Source organism: Mytilinidion resinicola (assembly GCF_010093595.1).
Source record: "Mytilinidion resinicola strain CBS 304.34 unplaced genomic scaffold BDZ99scaffold_17, whole genome shotgun sequence".
NCBI lineage: Eukaryota > Fungi > Ascomycota > Dothideomycetes > Mytilinidiales > Mytilinidiaceae > Mytilinidion > Mytilinidion resinicola.
In genome coordinates, this window is record NW_022985453.1 from 482831 (window position 1) to 503669 (window position 20839).

The following is a 20839-nucleotide window of genomic DNA, read 5'->3' on the forward strand; positions in this document are numbered from 1 at the left end:
CTGTCATAACACGCTACCAAAGACACTCAAGTCTATTCAAAACTGTGAAAGCGAAATGTCATAAATATCACGGTGCAATCCTGGCCACAGATTAGAGGGGGAACAACTACACGATTCAAGCAAGCGCTGCCCGCTTCCTGCTAGAAATTGGATCTTGGAAGGGGTTTTCATGTCGGAGTCTCTGAACTACACCTCGATGATCACTACATTGGCCTGTGATATTCTTGGCTGGGTATCGGGATCTTCGAGTAAACCGCAATGGTGGCGATTGGGAAGAGGAATGCCGTTGAAATGGGCACTGTTGGAAATTGAGTAATGAATCGGGTATTAGAATTCTGTGGCTTGAAACGCACTCTTTTAGACATTACATTCATCCATATAAATAATGATTAGGTGTGAGTGTCTTCGATAACGAAGCAATGATGGAATTAAGCATGCAACACCTGCTTGAATCGTGCTCTATTAGTAAACAATCCTGGATAAGAGGTTTTGGACATGAGCAGGTAACGGCTGCAGATTCGTTGTACAATAAGGAGCGGGATGACTGTAAAACGTCACGTAGTAAGCAGATAACGGTTCGTACCTCAGGAAGAGATTGCAAGGTCAAACATTAGCTCCAGAGCGGTAGGCGTGGTACTGGTCCACATCGTTGCGAACACGAGCAGCTGACACCATAAGAGACTCTTCAAAGAGGCCATTTCTAGAGTGCAAGAACTCAGGTCGTTCCTCCATTAACGCCTTCACGATTCCAAAGAATCGGACGCAAGCGAGGCCAGCGCTTGAATGAAAGTTTTGCAACATTGATTTTGTCAACCTTTTAAATGCATTGTTAGAGGACCCCAGCCAGTGCGATGATGGTAGGAAACCGACTTGTAATTTAATGGCCATGGCAGCAGCATCGCGGATAGAGTTGAATCTGGTTCACCGGAAGCTACGTAGTTCAAATCTCAATGTTTAACCTTTAATTCATAAGCAATTATTCAATAGCGTTAGAGTACTCCTACCAGCGCGATGCGGCGCCCAGCTATACAATTTCAGTGATCGTAGGTTAATCTCTTAGGGTGTAATAGAGCATGTGTAGACGCAATCAGGACGTTGACAACGCACTGCTAGTTCAAACGTCAGCCCTAGTTTCTCCTGAAAGGCGCCCAATTCCCACTCCACTCGATTGACCGACCTCAGATCAGAACAAAGAGTTACAGCTTCATGGAACCTTCACAGTCACCCTAGTAGTATGAATAATAGAGGAAAGTTCGTAAACATCAGCGCAGGCGATATCGCCCTACCTTCTACCTATCAAGAAGTTGGAACGTGTTGGGGTATTGCAAAATACCAGCACGCCGGCCAAAAGGCAAAGAAAGATCGGCTACTATACGGTTCAGCGCGAGATTTTGTTAAAGCATGCCTCATTCTCAGTCTACTATGCTGACGAAAGCTTAAATAGCAACTACGTTTTACACCTTCACGGCACTGGCAGGAGCAGCTCAACGACATATCAAGAACCCAGTCGGACATCAAGTTCTCTGCGTTGCAGGATAGCCTACCTAGGCGCACTGCACACTCCCAAGCCCCCAGGGGTGTCCCAGAGCATGTCCTCCTCGGTCAGAAGGTAAACATCACCCATCTGATACGGACGCCGCCGGACCTATTTCCTCTGGATATACGTGAATACTAACAAATCAGAGGCATGCTTGATAGAGTCAGGGTAATGGCAGGGTCACTACAGCAACAGATCACAATATACGGCACAATGTGAGGTTTTTAGCATTTTGAATTAGACTGCCTTGTCTCCTCAGATAGGTTCCAGCCACCGGGGGGTATCCAAAGTTATCATTTCCCCCAGACCAACACTCACACACTCTTGTATCGAAGGCCCAGACCATGCAGCAGCGCCGCTCTCCCTCAGGTCGTTTCAGCTCGACACCACCGTCTCCTAGGCCTTCGGCTCCAAGTGCGCATCCATGTGGACGAAGTGGCAAACCTCGTCGAAGTCCGTCGTACTCAGGTACTCCCACGGATCCCCGTTGAAGAGCCTGGCGCGGCATGTTGGGCACCTGTCGTGATCAAGGGTGCGGACTCGCAAGCAGGTGTCATGGAAGATGTGGCCACACTTGATTATCCTAACGGCCCTATCCTCGTATCCGATTTCTCTCTTTTCGCAAATGCTGCACTTCGGGCCCAGTGGGAATTTGGTGTACTTGACTCCGGTCTCGAAGAAGCCGGGTGGAGTCTCCGGGTTGGCGAAGGTCTTGGATGGATCATCCTTCAGGTGTAGAATAGTAGAGCACGACGGGCAAGTCTTGTTGGTGGCGAGCCAAGTCTCTAGGCACTTGTAGTGGAATACTGTAAATGTATCGTGTTATTGCTGTTGCCATCATATACAGGATATTGGAGATAATATACTTACCATGTTGGCAAGCAATAGTGACGACACAGCCACCTTGGCGTTGCGCAGCCTTATTGCTGCAGCACTGGCAGATGGAGCAGGTCATGTTGAACTCTTGTGGAAGCCGACGAACGCCGGACTCTTGGAAGTCGGCTTGAGCGGTGGGCGTAGCGTCAACCATGTTGGGCGCGCTGCGAACGATGGTAGGGGAGGGAGTTGTTTTGTTTGGGTCAAGATGTAGAGGTCTGAGGAAATGAGGTTGTGGGTGGTTGGCGGTCTCAAGAAAGATGTGGGTCCGAGCGCGAAGGACTGGAGTGTGACGTGATTACATAGAGCTTCCTGTGAAGTGATAGCACGCGGTCACGTGAACCTTGGATGAAGTGAAGAGAATAGGCGGCATCAACGCACTCGTAGTCGTATCAATAACAAAAAGACATTATGATGGTGGTAGTATATGCCCAGATGTGGCGGTGTAAGACGCTGCTCTGGCCACTGGAGTATATAGTTGAGGACGGCAAATTACAGCTTCATTCATGGGAGCTGTCTTTCTCTAGCCCTGGGACTCTGAGATATATATTTTCATGTAGTATATTACGAATTGGGCCAGCAAATATAAGGCAGCTTTGAAATGACAAAAGAAACAGTCACAGATGAAGAACAAAGGAAGTTGTGTTGGTTAAAGATTCGATTTAATTCAAAAAGTCTCTCGAATGTAGTCACTTTGATTGGGATTGGCCATATCAGAGCTATGGAAAGGAAATAACATGGATGCAATTTATACTCTTTGAACCGTTCAAGAATGCCAGAACGCTGCAACAAAGATCAGAAATCGACGCTGTTGGAGTAAGATGTTCTACTCAGCCAGCCAGTCAGACTGGATAAGAACCAGAAGACGCTCACGAACCCTCAGTTTCAGTTTCATCCTCCTCCTCATCAAAGTAGTGAAAGGGTTCCAGAGCCTGTACTTGGTCGCGCATCCGCTCGAGAAGAACCTCTCGACTGCTATCAAGCGAACGAGCCGCATTAGGTCGAGCCAATAAGGCTTGGTAGAAACCGTAGACTTCTGCATACTGCCTGGCAAGGCGTCTGCGGGGGCCTAAGTCCTCCCCTTCCTCAGATTCGGGGGCATCGTCTTCGGGTGTGGAGCGCTCGTCCTCAAAGGGGGGATCCGCGTCTTCGAACTCAAACACCTCTTCCTCTTCTTCGCGTTCCAGCAAGAACTCGCGGAATTCGAAGACACTATCAGTTCCCAATTGGTCGATCCAGCAGTCTCTCCACCTTTTATGTCCATGACCAACTTCAACCTCGATAATCTGGACTAATGGAACAAACGTCATTTTCAGAGCGAAAACCTTAAGCCCGATATAACAAGCCCACAATGCAAGGGCCCTGACACGACGAATCTCTCTTGCCCTAGTGGTTCTAGCGCCTCTGTCCCGACGGGTACGACCTAATAGACCGACCGTGTGATCGTCTATAACGCGTCTGAGAATGATGTCAAAGAGCCATTCCCATTCGCAGATGGTGTACTGCTCTCTATGCAAAGCTGAGCGGATCTTGCCCAGAAGCTTGCTAGTGGGACAGTGCTCGTTTCTCAAGATATCCCGACTGCCTGAGAAGTCGGCAAGGGCGCGGAGGACATCAAGAATCTGTCCGAAGATTGTCTCAAAAAAGACCGGGATCTCTACATCGTAGAATAAGTGGGAAGGGTACATACCCGACAGCTCAGACAGACTCAGACTCTCGAATGCCTCGCGACGGGCGGTTAGCGTACTTTTGAGCTCGTAGTAGGGGTGACGACATATCACGCAGTTCGTATTGACCAAAAAGTGGGCTTTCGCACAGTCAATATGAAAAACATGTTGGCAGGGAAGGCGCACAGCGTGGCCGCCCATAAGGTGGGTCGCGAAGGGGAGTTCTGCGAGAAATGCCGATTCTTCATCTTCAGACTCCCCCAGGCTATATTGGCAGACTGCGCAAATCATATCTGGAGCTCCCTCTAGATTGGTCTCAGGCGGTAACTTATCCAAAGTCTCTTGCCAATCATTGCGTGTCGGGAGCTTAGAAGGAGACAAAGGCTGCAAGGGGATGCGGCGTAACCTGTGCCCGTGTAAGTTGTAGAGACCACTATGAACATAGTAAGTTCGGGAAGAAGTGCCGTTCATTGTGGAAGCGGTGTCGTGTGGTTGAGGAATTTGTGAGATGCTTGGTGTAGACATGGTGGTCTGGAGAAGGGTTTTGGTGTTCGTTGACGAAATGGTGAAATTTCTAGAGCTGTTATACCTCTCAGGTCTCGAGTAACAATGTATCCTACATCCTTTATAATCAAAGCCTTAACTGGGCATTCTTTATGGAGTACTATTTGAACATTGTTTTACCTGGATTTAGATTTGACGACACGCGTTCGATAACCAATAGCCTCGCAGATACCCCTGGGCTATTCAAACTCGACGCTTTCACATTGTTAAAAGCTCCGGTGGCTAAATCAGAACGTCCAATCTTAGGGGATTGTAAAATAGAAGAGCTAGGAATTTAAACAATGTCCTTGTTGCTCTTACCTGTTCGGGTAAGCTATCATACACTACTATGACGGAAGCATTCATGATATCGCGTCTCCCAATTGGTAGATCCTTTCCCAGCCCCATTCAAGTATTGACAAGCTCCAGCAAGTGCCTCGCTGATCGCAAGGGACTCGAACCGCGTGACATATATACGACGGGCGTTCAGTGAGCTTCTAATAAGCTCTTCGTATAAGTCCAGAATTCACAGCTAAAGGTTAGAGTTAATGAATTAGGGCTTTCGATCACTTACTATAATAAGCATCAAACACGGAAACAAGAATCACAGTGTAATTTAGATGGTTGTTTTCAAGGATAGATTTCCATTGAAGCTAATCTAATGAGCGAAAGAATGACGAACGTTAGATTCTACTTTAAAAAATTTGAAAGCAAGAAGTTGTATCCTACTAGACCCAAAGTGACAGGTCTAAAGCCTTCGCACACTACTTTGCCACCGCTAGGGATCCCCCTCGCTTTTACTCAATCTAGGCGCGATGTCAAGTCTCGCGCAGCGGAATCTGAGTTAGCTCATGAGTGAACGGCTTACTCGCAAGGGCGCTACTCGTAATAATGGTGTTTAGTTTCCAAAAGTAGTACTCAGGCAGTGGTATCCATGTGCTTAGACTTATGGCCTAGTATCATACCAGCAGTCATTGGTGATGAGGTACTTGTCGGAGCTCTTGCCATGGAATCTCCATGCACATTTCACCTTCTAGGCGGCGAAGCTCATCGGCAAGACGCGTGACTGTAGCCTTTTCGTCTTCGCTAAGAGACCCTGGGCTGGCAGCCTCCCGGCGACGAAGTTGCCGGTATTGCAGAGATGTTTCCGTGAATAGAGCTGTGCGATCTTCCGTCTCTTCATTGGCTATTTCCTCTGCAAGGACTGCTAACTCTTCAACAACTGCCTCGATATCGGGAAACTCTCCATCTACATCGTACATGTAGTCCAACTCAAGCTCAGTCAAGAAGCGGTGCAGCTTGTTAAACAGCCGCTGGCCAACCTCCTGTTCGTGTTGGCTTGAAGTGGTTTCTGGATTCGCATTCCGACGAGCCAGAAGCCTCCGATGCTGCTGGCGAAGCAAGGTATACTGACGACCCGTGAGGCTCTGGCCCTCATCCTCGTCAACCTCGTCCTGAATTACGGGGAGATCAAAGTCTTCCTCCGATTCCATATCTTCATCGGCTGCAATTTCTTCGTCAATTCCCTCGATGTCGGGAAATTCTCCGTCTATCTCCCGCGTGTAGTCCAGCCCAAGCTCAGTCAAGAAGCGGTGCAACTCGTTGAACAGCCGCTCGCCAACCTCCTGCTCATATGCGCTCAATGTAACTTCCATATTCGCATTCTGGCGAGCCACAAGCCCTCGGTACTGCTGGAGCATCAAGGTATAACGAGGACCCGAGAAGTCCTGGTCGTCGTCTTCGCTAACCTCCTCTTGGATCACGGGAATATCTTCATCCCCCTCGGGTTCCAAGAAATACTCATCGTCATACAGAACCGTCTCCGAGCCGAGAGGTCCTCCCCGATCAAAGTGTCCCGGCCACTTGAACCCGCCTTGGATCTCATAGTCCTTGATTTTCACCAGGGGAATAAAAGTCTGCTTGAGCAGCGCGATCTTAAGCCCAAGTCGTACCGCCTGCAACACGATCTGCTCCAGGCGCCGAATATCCTTCGCCCACGTCGTCTTCGCGTGTCGCTGCGGCCCGAGCACCTCGCTTACGAACGTCTGCACATCCGCCCGCAAGCCGCGCCAGACGGCGTCCAGCGGTCGACTAAGGCTGTACCGGTAGTCGCAGATGTGTTCGTTGATGATTTCCAAAATATCAGTGATGGAGCAGTCGTCAAGGGAGAAGAGGTCGACGCGCCCGTGGACCTCTGCAAAGACGTGCAGCATGTTGCAGATCTCGCGCATGATCAGGCGAATGAAGCAACGCATTGGTGCCTGAGCGGGTACGGTAGCGAGATCGCGAAGTTCGCGGAGGTTCATCCGCTCGAAGGCTTCGCGGCGAGCGTGGGTAGTGCCTTCTCGTGCGGCCTTCCAAAATTCCTTTCTACACAGGGGACAGCTTTCGTTCGATCTGAAGTGCGCTTTGATGCAGCAAGTGTGGAACATGTGACGGCAAGGTAGAATTAGAGGGTAACCTCCCATAGCGTTGGTCTTGTCCGCAAATGGCAGCTCGGCGAAGATGGCAGCGTCTGCTTCGTGCTCGACATCAATATTTTTAAGGTCTTCGAGGCACACCATGCAAATCCTATCTTCTTCGGGAAGATCGTCTATGTTCGTGACGACAGGTAGCTCATCCACGGTTTCTTGCCAGGCTTCCTGTGTGGAAAGACGGGACGGATCTAATAGCAGCACACGTTGGCCGCGAAGTATATCATGCCGATCGTTTTGGCGTAGGCCGCCGTAGGTGTAGCGCTCCCGAAGGGTGGCAGGCCTCGACATGTTTTGGACGGGGCTGCTGCTTTGGGGTATGTTGTGTTACGCTTGGTATGTGCCGAGAGGATGTGTGGTGGGGGAATCTATTCGGTTGCCCTGCGTCTGAGGGTGTTGTTTTTGGGTTCCTCGATATGGACTTCGAGTAGTTTTATGTCCTCAGCCTGTCTAGTGAATGTGATTAGACAATTCAGGGCCTGGATTGTCCAATCACCTTCCCCTGGACATTCTCCCTGAACATTCTCCCTGAACATTTCGTCTGCTACTTCGCAGTGAATATTACAGCTCGCATTGTTTGATAATAATTCACCAAGCTAGATGGCCCACACCTTTTCCGATATTCACCTCCACCTATCATGGCCCGGACGGGTGTGAAGCTACATGACTTGACGAATGTTTTGTCTTTAAGAAGAGTCTTCGGGGTGCTATCGGTATATATACGAGACATTGAGCCAGGCACCTACTAACAGCGAGTGATAGGCTGTACATAAAAGATGCATGAGCAATATCTGATCTCTGCGGTCTTAAGGCGTGCTCTGGTCACTATAGATGGATTAGCTAGAGTAGACAAGAGTTTTAGCAATCTGTTAGCTTATGCGTGGAGCTTCAGAGCTAGAGACAACGTTGGTCCCTTGGGCCTCCCAGGCTCTCCCAATATTAGCGGCTTCTCAGGCAGAGAATGTAAAGGTGCACTACTTCATTAGACACGTGGACACACGCTGGATCGAGTTTCAGCGCATTGAGATTGCAGATTTTACGATTGGAGGTTAGGTTTTTTATTGCAGCTACGCTACTTACAAGAATATTGATGCACGTTCGTGCTCAAAGAGAGTTTAGAACGCCGAGACGCCTGGTTGCAATTTAGTCGGTAGCCACACAGGCTAAGCCTAAGCTGTAGACTGAACGATCAGAAGGATTGGAATTATGGATAATAGAGGGAAACGGGTGGATCATTACGCGCAGCCAAGCCAACTCGATTCTGATGATGCTGAAACACTTGGTTGTAATTTAGTCGTCCACCGGTCAAAGTTGAGTTGGATGCGCTACAGTAGCTAGGCTACTCCCACAAATTAAAGATGAATTCGCGTTCCGTGATATCGTCGGAATCAGCATCGTCCAACTGATCTGAAACACCGGTATTTGCGCGAAGAGTCGCTCAAGGATAGCCTCTTCGTACTCGCTCAACGATCCTGGGGTCCTAGCTTGCCGATTCAGTAGCCCATGATAGTGTGAAAGTAGGACCCAGTAGCGATCATTGGGATCCTCGCCGTCGTCATCGTCACCGGCTGTGTTTTGGATTACAAGAAGATCGTCGTTTTCATCTTCGGGCTCCAGCAGGTACTCTGCATCGAAGAGTAATGTTTCGCTTCCTACTGGACCCTCAAAGCTGGAGTGGTTTGGCCAGCCGATCCCCTTTTGCAATTCGTATTTCAGAATGTCTCGCAAAGGGATAAATGTCTGCTTCAGGCGACAGATCTGGAGGCCTAGCGAAGTAGCCCGCAAAACAATTTCCTTGATGCGCTCACTATCTTTCGCCCAAGCTCGATCAGGCCCTACCATGACGTACAGGTGATTGTTTAGGGTGACGTAGATGGCGTAGTACAGGTCGTACATTGCCATTTCGGCGTTAGCTTGATCGGCAATAACTTGGTTGAGAAGCATGTCCAAGATTCCGGTAGCAGGAACGTCCTTGTTTACTAGAAAATCCCAGTGGTCATGTAGTTTCGCGAACACGCCCATGAGGAGCCAGATGTGGTCGGTGATCATGGCGGGGAAGGCCCCCATTTCTAAGTCAAGCCAGTTTTTTGGTGAGATGGTTGGTAAGTTGCGGATCTCGAGAAGATTCATCTGCTCGAATGCGTCTCGGCGCCTTTCTAGGGTGCTTTTCCTGGCGTCCTTTAGGCAGAATTCTGAACTTCCCTCTTGTATTGATCTGCCACTGATCCAACTCAGACAACCGCGCAAGCTGGCCACCATATTAGACCTCTTAAATGTTGATTATGCCGCCGTAGGCGCTGGAAAATGTACAGAGTAACAACAGCGACATTAACCCCGCTACCAAGAAATGCGACCAGAGAGCAAGAAAAGAGCCTGTTCTCGTCTCGACAGCATTGCTGCCGTGGATGCGATGAATATGCAGCATGCAAACAAAAGTACCCCTTACATGAAACCCAATCCCTCGTGAAACCGCCGGAGCGCCCTCAATCACAGACATTGTGAATAAAAGCCGCTCGACTTTGTGCACATAGAACCACTCGCATAAAGCGTGCAACCGCTGTGCGTACTGGCCCCGCACTGCCCGTACTTGACTACTGTTGCACACGCGGCTGCTGGGCTCGCCACTGCGGCCGCCGAGCTCGACTTGACCGCCGTCGCGAGTGTTGTTGGAGCTGCGGAAGACGCAGCACCACCTGTACCTGCGGTACCCGCTCCACCGTTTCCAGTTCCGCTACCCAGCCGCACAGATGGGCCAGGGATAGTATATGTAGTAGCAGTCATGGCAGACGGGGCGTCGATGTTGAAGTCTAGTCCGGGGTCGCTGGCGCTGTAGGCGCCGGGGAAGGCGACGAGGTAGGAGGAATCGGAAAGGCGGTGCCGGAGCCTGTGATGATGAGTTGAGCGCACTCGGGGTAGACTATTGGTTTGTCTTGTAAGCTTATATATCCTTGGAGGATAAGGGGGAGAAGGGGGTCGGGACGGACGTTGAGGGTTGTTCGCTTGATGGACGGCAATCAATTCATGTCGGATGAGGTGTTCGCCCGGAGCGAGAAATGCGGGAACTATTGTCGTCTAGTTCAGGGTGTCTGTGATTTGGTCACCGGGTTAGATACTGGCGTTCTGGGTGCCGCTTATTAGGCTAGCTTGGTCGATTTTGAACTAGGCTGGATTAGAGCTCGGCCAAGTTATTGGGAGATTGTGTACAAACTCAGACTGTTCGTGACCCATCTCAAGAATTACAACCCGCAGCTGGACATTTCGCTAGGTAAACAAGCACGGAGGCAGGGCTATGCGTCCGTTGTGTCCACTGCGCTTTTATTGTATCGCCTGCCGCAACGGTTGCGGAGACGCCGGTTCCAGTGAGGCCGGGGTTGTTGCATCTCATGTTTACGGTCGTGAGGTCGGCAAGGAGCAGCGGGTTGTATCCGGGGTACTCGCGCTCGATGGATACTTGACCGTCGGCGGAGTTGTAGGGTTGCCAACTGGAGGAAGGTTAGCAAGCATTGAAGCAGCAAGTAGAGAGAGTCGAGGAGCGAAGAGGGAGAAACACAAGAGATAGATGATACGTACCCTGCGTACTCTTTGCCCTCCATTGCGTGCGTTCCAACACCGCCATGCACACTCGCCAGGGTCACCAGCGCCGCAATAGTCGCGAAAGCAAGATAGAGAACCATGGTGGCAAGCTTTGGCTCGGGATTGCGGTAGATTATACTTCCTCGTTATCTTCCTTGTTTGTAGACCAAATGAACGAAAGATTTCTATAGAAAGTATAGATCCTAAAGGCAGAAGTCCAACGAAGAAGCAAACCGTCCAGAACTCAGCTTCTAAGTCTCTTTATATGCCTCGACGTACCCCCTCGTCCATCTCGGCTTACCCTCGAAAAGCACATCTACCCCGTGGTGTACTCCGGATATTGGCACCGCGTTATCCAGGTTAGCAGTGTCCCATGTCATCAAAACTTCCTGCCCAACTACCGACAGATGCCGGTTTTGGTCAAGCTGCAGGAATAATCTAATCAAGCTTTCAGCAGCTACTATACGGCGGGCGACGTTCTAGCAACGCTATCCAATAGCAGTCTTGACGCGTGCAGGCATGAAACGGCGAATCAGGCGGTCCGACGGGCGAGGTTGCCGGCAAGAACGAGAGGCGAGATGAACAAGCCAGGGTGGTGATGTGCGGAGGCGTGATTTCCGCGTGGTTTCGAATGCAGTTGAGCAGGGCGATGGAGGAGAGGTTGCATAGTATCGAGAGGGTCCTTGGTTGAGTGTTGTTCATTTGTTCGATGAGTGTGAGAGAACTCTAGATTAAGAAACCATTGTCATGAAAGCACGAGCAGCTGTGTGACGGAAGTCTCGAGTTCTGTGCTAGCCAAAGGAGAATTCTTGCCATCGACTGATGCAAAGGAAACATGAAACGGGTTTAGACGTAAGGAGCTTACGTCGGGATACGGACCGTTTTCAATATAACCAACATATATTGCGTCGCACCTAGCGCTCAATGCCTTAGACGCCTCTCAGGCGACCACTCCATTTCTAATTGCCAGTCCTCCATGCGAATAGCCGGAACTCGATATCAATAAAATGTGGCAAATACGGAGAAATCTTGGCGACAGGAATTAGTGTAGGGTAAGACCTACAATGTCCACCTTGAACAGTTCGCATAGTGGTCGCCCGAACTACACTCCTCCATCACAGAGGCTCTTAGGGTCTGGTTCACAGCCCCCGACAACGACCCTTATAAGCTGCAAGTTCTGGGCGAAGGGCGGTTCACACTGAGGCTTCCGAATGAAGAAAGGCAGACCCTAAGGGTGATCGTGGCGTGGCTGTATAAGCACGACCGGCTCGAGAAGACCAAGGACATGTCAGACGTCCCGTTCATATTTCTCCCCTAAGTCTGGCTTCTGGCGGACACACTAGGCTTCCCGGACAAGTCGTGTGCTAAGCTCTGCGTCTTGGGAAGTATTCGGCAAGTGCGGACCAACTCTAGCAGGCTCACCACGAACTAGAGGGCTACATATGGGAGTCCGACATGTTTCTTGATCGAAGCTGATAAAATCCTATGGCCTCTCGGAATGATGAAGCTAGATCGGAAAGAAACTGAAGCCTGGAGATGAAGGTTGAGAAATCGGGCGAGAGGCAGTCTCCATAGCAGACGTGATTTTGTACACGTACATACAATAAGGCAATCCTCTTTAGTATTTTGTGCCACAGGCCGACGGAGACGGATGAAATGCGGGGGTAGTAGTCCAAGAGCGCGCCCGACAAGATGAAGATGTCGGCACATTGTTCCTCCACCAGTGGCATGAGGAACTCCTGCAATCATCAGTAGGGGTCTCTGCTCATCAGTGCATCTCCGCAAGGTTATCGAAGGCTGCGATGGTGGAGTTTTGCTACGATGGCGATGCGGAGTTGTTGCTGGTATCGCCCGAGACGAGAAAGTCAATCAAATCTCATGTGCGGAAGACACTGCTCGATCTCAATCGCGTCTCCTGTGGCCCCTTGAGATGATGGCCCATCTAGCAAGGCTCAATAGATGGAATATCGTAGTAGATGACAATAGGGGGCTTTTGATGTTAGCAAGCAGCTACCAGGCTTTCGGCAGGCCTTGGCAGGCGGCAGGAGGCAATTGAGCAAACAGCAATGACCCGAGGGATGTAGAAATGCCACATTTGATGTCAGGGTAGATGAAGCTGTAGAAATGTGTGGCGGGGAGGATCGTGAGGCGCTGGTTGGTGTTGAGCCAGGACCCCGGGATCGGCGGTCGGCGGAACTGTGCAGTGATGATGCTGCCATCCGACTCGGCAAAGGCCCGCGACGAAGACTACACTTCACTTCTTCGCCGCCCTCCATCCTCAACACCACCCTCTCCTCCATTGCCCTCCCTGCACACAGCCAGATCCTGTGCAGAAGGCGTCCCGTCTTTCCTGAAGTCCAGCGAGGCAGCCGAGACCCTCACGATACCGGCTGCTCTTGCCACTCCCCAGCGAGATTTCAAATCATCCTTCAGCATGCTCTCCGGTCAGCGACAGACATGGCGGGCAGCTCTCCAGCACGCATCGCGGACCTCCTCTAGACAGCAGCTTGCATCTTCGTCGCCGTTGCACTGCGCTCGACGCCTATATAGCATTCCTCCCGCCCGCTACTCGAGTCCCTTGGAGCGGTGCCGACTCGCACCCCCGAGCCTCATCAACTCCCGCAACTTCTCCTCTAGCACGACATGGCGGAAAGACAAGTCGAACAAGCCAGCACCAGATGCCCCGGAGTCTGACGAGGTCAAGGAGGTCGAGGAAGATGGCAAGGACACCAAAGATCTCGAGGTCAAGGAGCCCAAAGAATTGGAGAAGGGAGGCGAGAGCACTGATGCCAAAACCACCACCCCAGATCCGATTCCTTCGTCAAAGGCTGCCGATAGCAAGGGTGTAGCAGCTGGAGGCAGTGGTGCCGAGTCTGGTGCTACCGGAGAAGGCGTCGCAAAGCGGCGGAGAACAGCAGCCGACAAATCAGTCGCCAAACCATCACCTCCCGAAGTCTATCCACAGGTCATGGCCATACCGATCACCAAGCGTCCTATGTTCCCGGGGTTCTACAAAGCTATCACCATCAAGAATCGCGACGTAGCAAAGGCCTTGTCGGATATGATGAGCCGAGGACAACCCTACATTGGAGCTTTCATGTTCAAGGACGACAATGCGGACAAGGACACTATCAACAGCGCCGAGGAGATCTACGACGTCGGCACTTTCTGTCAAATCACAAGCCTCTTCACAGTTCCGGCAGGCCAAAACAGCGAGGCGGCCACTACCGCAGTCCTCTATCCCCACCGGCGAATCAAGATGAGATCACTGATCAAACCGAACTACACTGGTGTGAAGGAAGGCGATACTAGCAAAGTTGAGGCTGCCGCGGTTGAGGCGACACTAGAAGGAGAGCCGACGGAGAAGGCGCAGGAAGAGTCAGTTGAGCAGAAGAAACCAGAGTCGGAGGATAACAAGGGCGATGTCGTTGCAAGTTTCGAAGAAACTGTCGCAGATTCGCACAAGTTGGAGAAGCCAGACTTCTACTACGAGCCCACAGCTTTCCTACGAGAACGACCGGTAACTCTCATCAACGTGGAGAATATCCCGGAGCATCCTTACGAACGGACCAACATGGAGATTCGTGCTCTTGTCAGCGAGATCGTCAACACCTTCAAGGAGGTGGCCTCCATTAACAACCTCTTCCGGGACCAGGTTTCTGCCTTCAGCAACAGTCAGAACTCGGGCAACGTCGGCGATGAGCCAGGAAAGCTAGCAGACTTCGCAGCGTCAGTAGCACAAGCTGAGTCAGCCGAGCTGCAGGAGATCATGGAAGAGGAGGACATGCAAACTCGTCTGACCAAAGCTCTCACTGCTTTGAAGAAGGAGCTGATGAACGCTCAGCTACAAAAGAAGATTGTATCGGATGTCGAAAGCAAGATCCACAAGAAACAGCGAGAGTACTGGTTGATGGAACAAATGAAGGGCATCAAGCGGGAGCTGGGTCTGGAGTCTGATGGAAAGGAAAAGCTTATCCAGACGTTCCAGGAAAAAGCCAATAGACTTTCGATGCCCGAGGCAGTCAAGAAGGTGTTCGATGAGGAACTTAGCAAGCTCGCACACCTGGAGCAGGCAGCATCGGAATTCAACGTCACCCGCAACTACCTTGACTGGCTCACACAGATGCCTTGGGGTCAGCGAAGTGCCGAGAATTTCGGAATCAAACATGCCATGGCCGTGCTCGACGAAGACCACTACGGACTAAAGGATGTCAAGGATCGCATACTTGAATTCATTGCTGTTGGTAAGCTCCGTGGCACTGTCGAGGGCAAGATTCTATGCATGGTCGGACCTCCAGGTGTGGGTAAGACAAGTATCGGAAAGTCAATCGCGAGGGCTCTCGGCAGACAGTACTACAGGTTCAGTGTCGGTGGCCTTGCTGATGTAGCTGAAATCAAGGGCCACCGAAGAACTTACGTCGGTGCTCTGCCAGGAAGAATCATCCAAGCTCTCAAGAAGGTCCAAACTGAGAATCCTCTCATTCTCATTGATGAAGTCGACAAGATCGGCAAGGTAGCACACCCAAATTCCAAACCCCGCCAGCGGTTACTAAACCTCTATCAGGGCCATAACGGAGATCCATCTTCTGCGCTACTGGAACTCCTCGATCCGGAGCAGAACAACTCTTTCCTTGATCACTACATGGACGTCCCAGTGGATCTGTCCAAGGTACTGTTTGTGTGCACTGCTAACATGACTGACACCATTCCACGACCTCTCCTGGACCGGATGGAATTGATTGAGCTCTCTGGCTACGTCGCCGACGAAAAGATGGCTATCGCTGACCGGTACCTCGCTCCCGCTGCGAAACAGCTCAGTGGACTCGAGAGTGTTGACGTACAACTCGAAAACTCCGCCATTGTCGAACTAATCAACAAGTACTGCCGTGAAAGTGGTGTCCGAAATCTGAAGAAGCAGATTGAGAAGGTATACCGGAAAGCCTCGTTGAAGATCGTCCAAGATATTGGCGAAGACGATGTCCTCTCAGAAGCCAAGGCCCTGACGGACGAAGGTAAGGCTGCACAAGAAGAGGCCGCGAAAGACGAAACCGATGTCAAGGAAACATCCCAAAACATCGCCAACGAAACCACCGAGAAACCCCGCGTCGCTCTCAATGTCCCCAGCTCTGTCCACGTCTCCATCACCAAGGACAACCTCGCGGACTACGTCGGCCCCCCCGTCTTCACCTCCGACCGCATCTACGAAACCACCCCTCCCGGAGTTGCCATGGGCCTAGCCTGGACCCAGATGGGCGGTGCAGCTCTCTACGTCGAATCCATCATCGAGAACACCCTGTCCTACTCCTCCCACCCCGGCCTCCAGCAAACCGGCAACCTCCGCCCCGTCATGAAAGAGTCCGTGTCCATCGCCTACAGCTTCGCCAAAGGCGTTCTCGCGCGCGAGTTCCCCAAGAACCGCTTCTTCGAGCACGCCCGCGTCCACCTCCACTGCCCCGAGGGCGCCGTTCCCAAAGACGGCCCGAGCGCCGGCATCACGATGGCCACGAGCCTGCTCAGCCTCGCCATCAACGAGCCCCTGGACCCGACCATCGCGATGACCGGCGAGCTGACCGTTACGGGGAAGGTGCTGCGGATTGGCGGCCTGCGCGAGAAGACGGTCGCGGCGAGACGTGCTGGCGCTAAGATGATCATCTTCCCCGAGGATAATCTTAGCGACTGGCTGGAGTTGCCTGAGGTAAGCACCCCGCCTGACTGCCCTCAACTGTGTATGATAGACGTCAAACTAACGGTAATAGAACATCAAAGACGGCATCGCGGGCAAGCCGGTGGGCTGGTACCGCGACGTCTTCGGGCTCGTGTTCCCGGGCCTGGATCGCGAGGCCGCGAACGCGCTGTGGAAGAAGGAGCTGAAGAAGCCCAAGGGGGCTTCGGCGCGCAAGGCGCTGCCGCAGCGGGAGGAGGGGGAGGGGGAGATTGAGGAGGCGGAGGAGGAGGAGTAGGTGGAGGGAGGGGGGATTGGAGAGTAGATGACTGTATAATAGATAACGAGACCCGTGAGCTGTAATTTTGGCACTGCATTAGACTGGCGTTGCTGCCCCTGGGCCGGCGCGGGGCCGGCGCGGGTGAGGGCGTTGTATATAGCCTGGTTTGGACCCTCGGGAGCGGAGGGGAATAGGAATCATGCACCTCTTTATGTGACTTTGCGGTGCTGGTGACGCTGTGAGAGGTGCCTTGGAGTGCTCTAAATAGCCAGGGGAGGATGTCAAAGTTTGGAAGACATGATTTGGGTTGGTGAATGATACGCCCCTATTTCAGACCTCATTACTTCCACCCCTCAGATCAATCAAGCACCGCTACTCATTTGCTACCCAGATGCCATCATCTGCCAGGTTTCGACCTATCATTATTAGTCCAGTAGCAATGTCAAAAGCCGGAGACTAGATATTGGACCCTATCACGTGACTTCGTGACGACCACCCAATCCACGAGCGCCCTTCATCAGGACACCTCCACGACCGCACAGATTGCGCCTTTGAGCCGTTTCCTTTTCCAAAGTGTTTGAACCACTGACGTGTCTCAGCCTCCCATAAACATCGCCAACGCACGTACAACCCCAAACAAATGCGATCCACCACAATGAGCCAGCTCTTTTGCAACTGTTCCAGCGCCTCCGCGTGCACTCCGAACCATTCCAGATCTTGCACTCCAAAGCAAACCACCCCACCCATAAAACAAACGACTCCCCCCCACCACCACGCTCTCGCCACTTCAAACGCTGCGTGCAAACGGCCTCGCACCACTCACACCACCACCACCCACACCACCACCACCCACCAACTCCAACTCCCATCCCCACCAATATAAAACCTCCCTGTCAAAGCAAGCATGGGCTCCTCCCCCTCCCACCGCCCCCAAAATGCCCGCGCAATCCCGCCCCCTGACGTCGAAAGACCCGACCAAGCGCCCCCTCCGCGAAACCAGCCTCCCCCACTCACCTCTTCCTCCTACGCTCGATACCGCGCACAAGCCAGCCCCCCTCGACAAGGAGGAACCGCACCCCAACCCGCCGCCGCCGCCGACGATTCCGCCGCCAAGACCCCAGCGACACAGCCCGCAGGACAGGGAAGAACCACACCCCAACCCGCCTCCACCACCCACGATCCCGCCACCAAGACCCCAGCGGCACGCTCCCCAGGCCAAGGAAGAGCCGAAACCCAACCCGCCGCCGCCGCCCACGATTCCGCCGCCAGGACCGCGCCAGGGGACCGTGGACAGGGAGGCGCCGTTGCCGAAGCCGCGGCCGCGGCCGCCAAGACCGGCTGGGCGGGGATTTGTGCGGGTGGGTTTGTAGGGAGTGTGCGAAAAGGGAGAGGGGAAGGGGAGGGAGAGGGAGAGGGAGAGGGGAGGGAGGAAGGAGGAGAAGGGGAGCAGAGGAAGTGGTGCAACTGCTGCCGGTGCAGGAGGGTGAGGGGGGTGCATGGGCGGAGTTGGGACTGCTTCTTTGCGGAGGGGGAGGAGTGTGCGAGGTGTGGGCATCGGGGGTGCGGAGGGTGCGGGGGGTATTTGAGTGTCGGGGTTGAGGAGGTGGAGGATGCGGAAGCGTAGAGAGGTTGAGAGGAGTATGAGACCTGGGATGAGGGAGAAGGGGGGGGGGGGGGGGGGGGACGAGTGGACAGCGGGATTCAACATCCGCCGACACAGACTATTCAACTCCATCCCTATCCTCCATCCCTATCCTCCATCCCTATCCTCCATCCCTATCCTACCTACAAATTCCCCCCATTTACTAAAAAACACAGGCGGACCATTTCGCCAATCCGCCTCTGCACCACCATTCCAATCCCCACCCTCAGTATCCTCCATCCACTCACCCTCCATGTCATCATCGTGCATACCCTCCCACTGCTCACCATCCTCTCCGCCCTCTGTGATATCCTCAGCAGCCCCAGCGGTCCACTGCCCGCATTTCCCACACTCGATATGCGTGCAGACAACGCACTGTGCGCCTTTGGGGCGCCAGCCGGGGGAACCCGGGCCCGCGCATTTGCAGCAGTTGAAGTGGTTGGCGTAGGAGGTTGAGGAGATGTAGATGGGCATTTTGGCGGCCCTTGTTCGGTCCTGGTCTCGTGATCGTTGCTGAGTTTAAGTCTTAAAAGGTCGTTTAAGCTTAGGAAGTCTGCAAAGAAAGATGATTGATTCTCGATGGCTGCTAGTCGATATTACCGATGGTGGATGTCCGTGTATGAGTCTGCGAGAGAGTGAGTATCCGGGAAGGTCCATATATACTACCCGCACCCCCTGTCTCCGTCTCCGCCGCACACATCAAAGACACGTAGCACGTGCGTGCTGCGGCATACTTGACCTTCACTTCATCATTTTGCTGGCTCTTGACTTCACTTCGCTTTCCCCGATGACTCCAATGTGAAGGGGGCTCGACCACATCGAGCATGAGTCGCTCTAACATCTGTGAGTCTTCCCAATCCGTACGTCCTCCTCAACCCTCAGCACCGATCGATACTCCATTCTCCATCAACAAAAGCTCTCGCTTTTTCATCCCTCGAATCGGAACAAGCATACACCACCGCAGCCGGGTCTGCATCCCTCATCAACACAAGTCGCTTTCGATACCAGTCGCTTTCGACCCCTCAAACCACACCACGCCCAACCATCACGCTTCGAAAGTCCGGTATCAGGATACCATACCATCGTCAGAACACTACCGACCCATTACCTTCACCCGCAAACTCCAACCATCCCCCGCCCACCCCAACAACCATGGGCGCCAAATCCTTCGCCCTCGGCCTCCTAACCGGCCTCCTCCTCACCCTCGCCCTAACCACCGCCTTCCTCCTCTGGCTAAAGCCCTACCTCACCGCCGGCAAAGCCGGCCTGCGCGTCTTCCGCGGCGTGCGCAGCCTCTGGCGGCGCCGTCGCCCCAAAGCGCCTGATCTCGAATCCGCCACCGCCACCTGCACCTCCACCCCGCCACCGCACAACCACCCCCCAGCATCGCGACCCGTCAGCGAGACGAACGGGAAGGGTGGGCGGCCCTGGCACACCATCGAGCTCCAAGCCTCATCCGTGTACGCGCACGCCGCGCCGCCGCGGAAAGCGTTTAATCCGCTGAAGCGCGCGAATACGGATAGCAGTGGTGGGCGGGGGGTGGTTGAGCGCGGCGGGCGGCAGCCGAAGCCGGTGCTTGCGCGGTTGAACACGGATGTCGCTAGCACGCCGCCGCTGCAGCGGGTGCATAGCAATGTTGAGTATCCGCGGCGGAGCCAGGAGAGCGTGAGAGCGTGAGGGGAGCGGAGAACGCAGGGGCGGGGAGGGGTTGAGGGGGGCCGCGGGGGTGTTAGTTTCGTGATGTTTTGGTTTTGAGGAGGTTTGGGCTAGGGGGGGTTGGTTGGTTGTGTTACGTTCGGGTAGTGCTGTGCATGTTTAGGATTTGGTTACGCGCGTGTGCTGTTGGTATTTAGGATGTGTTGTGAGTTTGGAGCGTAGAGTTGCGAGATGTGCATGTGGATAATGTATAATGCCAGACGGGCTTCGTGGAGTTATAGCGCCGAAGCTGTTAGGTAGTCCCTACCAAATATCAGCCAAGTCAGCGAAAGCCTTACAAACCATGTCGATTTCCATACCTTCAAATCCAAGCCCATCCACAAGAAGCGCGCGACCACTCACCTACCACAACCCTCACATCATCACAACATTCCTACTCCAATCAGTACAATCACTCGCACAATCAAGCACACCAAAAGCTCTCCAACATGGACGGCAAAAGTACCCCATCTATTCCCCCCTCATCCAAAACTACCGAATAAATCTCAATATCTAAATTACAACAACATAGCAGTAATGCTTCAGAATGCCAATATATGTCCTCCCATCTTACGCTTTCACAATCATGATATCGTAACCTGCTAAATCTGAAAAAGTAGATGCAAAAAAAAAGAACAAATGAAAAACGCATGGCTAGAAGTGAGGATACGAAGATGAAAAACGCCCAAAATGATCCACCCAGCGCTAAAAATGATGAATGAAAAATTCCGAAAGGGTTTGTAAGGTTTTGGTGGTTTTTATACAGGGAGATTGAAGGGGATAAAATATGGGTAATGGGTGTTGAATGTGGTGGGTGTGTGGTGGGGCGACCCCGGTGCGTTTTTCTGGACCGTAGTGTGTGAGGTAGGGAATATGGTGAATGCGGCGGA

The 20839-nt window shown here is 52.7% G+C and overlaps 9 protein-coding genes across 9 annotated transcripts; 2 read left to right on the top strand and 7 right to left on the bottom strand.

The window, feature by feature from the left end:
• Positions 1-1933: 1933 nt before the first annotated feature.
• Positions 1934-2567, bottom strand: BDZ99DRAFT_479940 (uncharacterized protein; the record flags this gene model as incomplete). Its single annotated transcript, XM_033722303.1, has 2 exons — positions 1934-2343; positions 2408-2567. 2 exons carry the CDS (start codon positions 2565-2567, stop codon positions 1934-1936), a joined length of 570 nt encoding a protein of 189 aa, XP_033572883.1.
• Positions 2568-3282: 715 nt separating this feature from the next.
• Positions 3283-4989, bottom strand: BDZ99DRAFT_479941 (uncharacterized protein; the record flags this gene model as incomplete). The annotated part of the gene is made up of 3 exons (XM_033722304.1): positions 3283-4703; positions 4765-4885; positions 4945-4989. 3 exons carry the CDS (start codon positions 4987-4989, stop codon positions 3283-3285), a joined length of 1587 nt encoding a protein of 528 aa, XP_033572884.1.
• Positions 4990-5594: 605 nt separating this feature from the next.
• Positions 5595-7388, bottom strand: BDZ99DRAFT_524167 (uncharacterized protein; the record flags this gene model as incomplete). The annotated part of the gene is made up of 1 exon (XM_033725876.1): positions 5595-7388. The coding sequence occupies one exon, from the start codon at positions 7386-7388 to the stop codon at positions 5595-5597; it is 1794 nt and encodes a 597-aa protein (XP_033572885.1).
• Positions 7389-8149: 761 nt separating this feature from the next.
• BDZ99DRAFT_466232 (uncharacterized protein) lies at positions 8150-9005 on the bottom strand. The gene has a single exon (XM_033720726.1). It carries the CDS (start codon positions 8997-8999, stop codon positions 8403-8405), a length of 597 nt encoding a protein of 198 aa, XP_033572886.1. The 5' UTR covers positions 9000-9005; the 3' UTR covers positions 8150-8402.
• A 579-nt stretch (positions 9006-9584) lies between these two features.
• BDZ99DRAFT_510880 (uncharacterized protein) lies at positions 9585-10771 on the bottom strand (the record flags this gene model as incomplete). The annotated part of the gene is made up of 3 exons (XM_033724500.1): positions 9585-10159; positions 10338-10579; positions 10668-10771. The coding sequence occupies 3 exons, from the start codon at positions 10769-10771 to the stop codon at positions 9585-9587; spliced, it is 921 nt and encodes a 306-aa protein (XP_033572887.1).
• A 2986-nt stretch (positions 10772-13757) lies between these two features.
• On the top strand, positions 13758-16630 carry BDZ99DRAFT_501480 (ATP-dependent protease La; the record flags this gene model as incomplete). Its single annotated transcript, XM_033723815.1, has 3 exons — positions 13758-15183; positions 15235-16365; positions 16427-16630. The coding sequence occupies exons 1-3, from the start codon at positions 13768-13770 to the stop codon at positions 16628-16630; spliced, it is 2751 nt and encodes a 916-aa protein (XP_033572888.1). The 5' UTR covers positions 13758-13767.
• A 302-nt stretch (positions 16631-16932) lies between these two features.
• BDZ99DRAFT_501481 (uncharacterized protein) lies at positions 16933-18728 on the bottom strand (the record flags this gene model as incomplete). The annotated part of the gene is made up of 3 exons (XM_033723816.1): positions 16933-17328; positions 17436-18259; positions 18398-18728. 3 exons carry the CDS (start codon positions 18726-18728, stop codon positions 17086-17088), a joined length of 1398 nt encoding a protein of 465 aa, XP_033572889.1. The 3' UTR covers positions 16933-17085.
• Positions 18729-18821: 93 nt separating this feature from the next.
• On the bottom strand, positions 18822-19407 carry BDZ99DRAFT_466233 (uncharacterized protein). The gene has a single exon (XM_033720727.1). The coding sequence runs from the start codon at positions 19093-19095 to the stop codon at positions 18841-18843; it is 255 nt and encodes an 84-aa protein (XP_033572890.1). The 5' UTR covers positions 19096-19407; the 3' UTR covers positions 18822-18840.
• BDZ99DRAFT_479947 (uncharacterized protein) lies at positions 19407-19931 on the top strand (the record flags this gene model as incomplete). Its single annotated transcript, XM_033722305.1, has 1 exon — positions 19407-19931. The coding sequence occupies one exon, from the start codon at positions 19407-19409 to the stop codon at positions 19929-19931; it is 525 nt and encodes a 174-aa protein (XP_033572891.1).
• Between the last annotated feature and the right edge of the window lie 908 nt (positions 19932-20839).

Bases quoted from the DNA above. Each gene is read 5' to 3' on its own strand.
- BDZ99DRAFT_466232 (XM_033720726.1), bottom strand. From the start codon at position 8,999: ATGGCAATGTACGACCTGTACTACGCCATCTACGTCACCCTAAACAAT.
- BDZ99DRAFT_466233 (XM_033720727.1), bottom strand. From the start codon at position 19,095: ATGTTAGAGCGACTCATGCTCGATGTGGTCGAGCCCCCTTCACATTGG.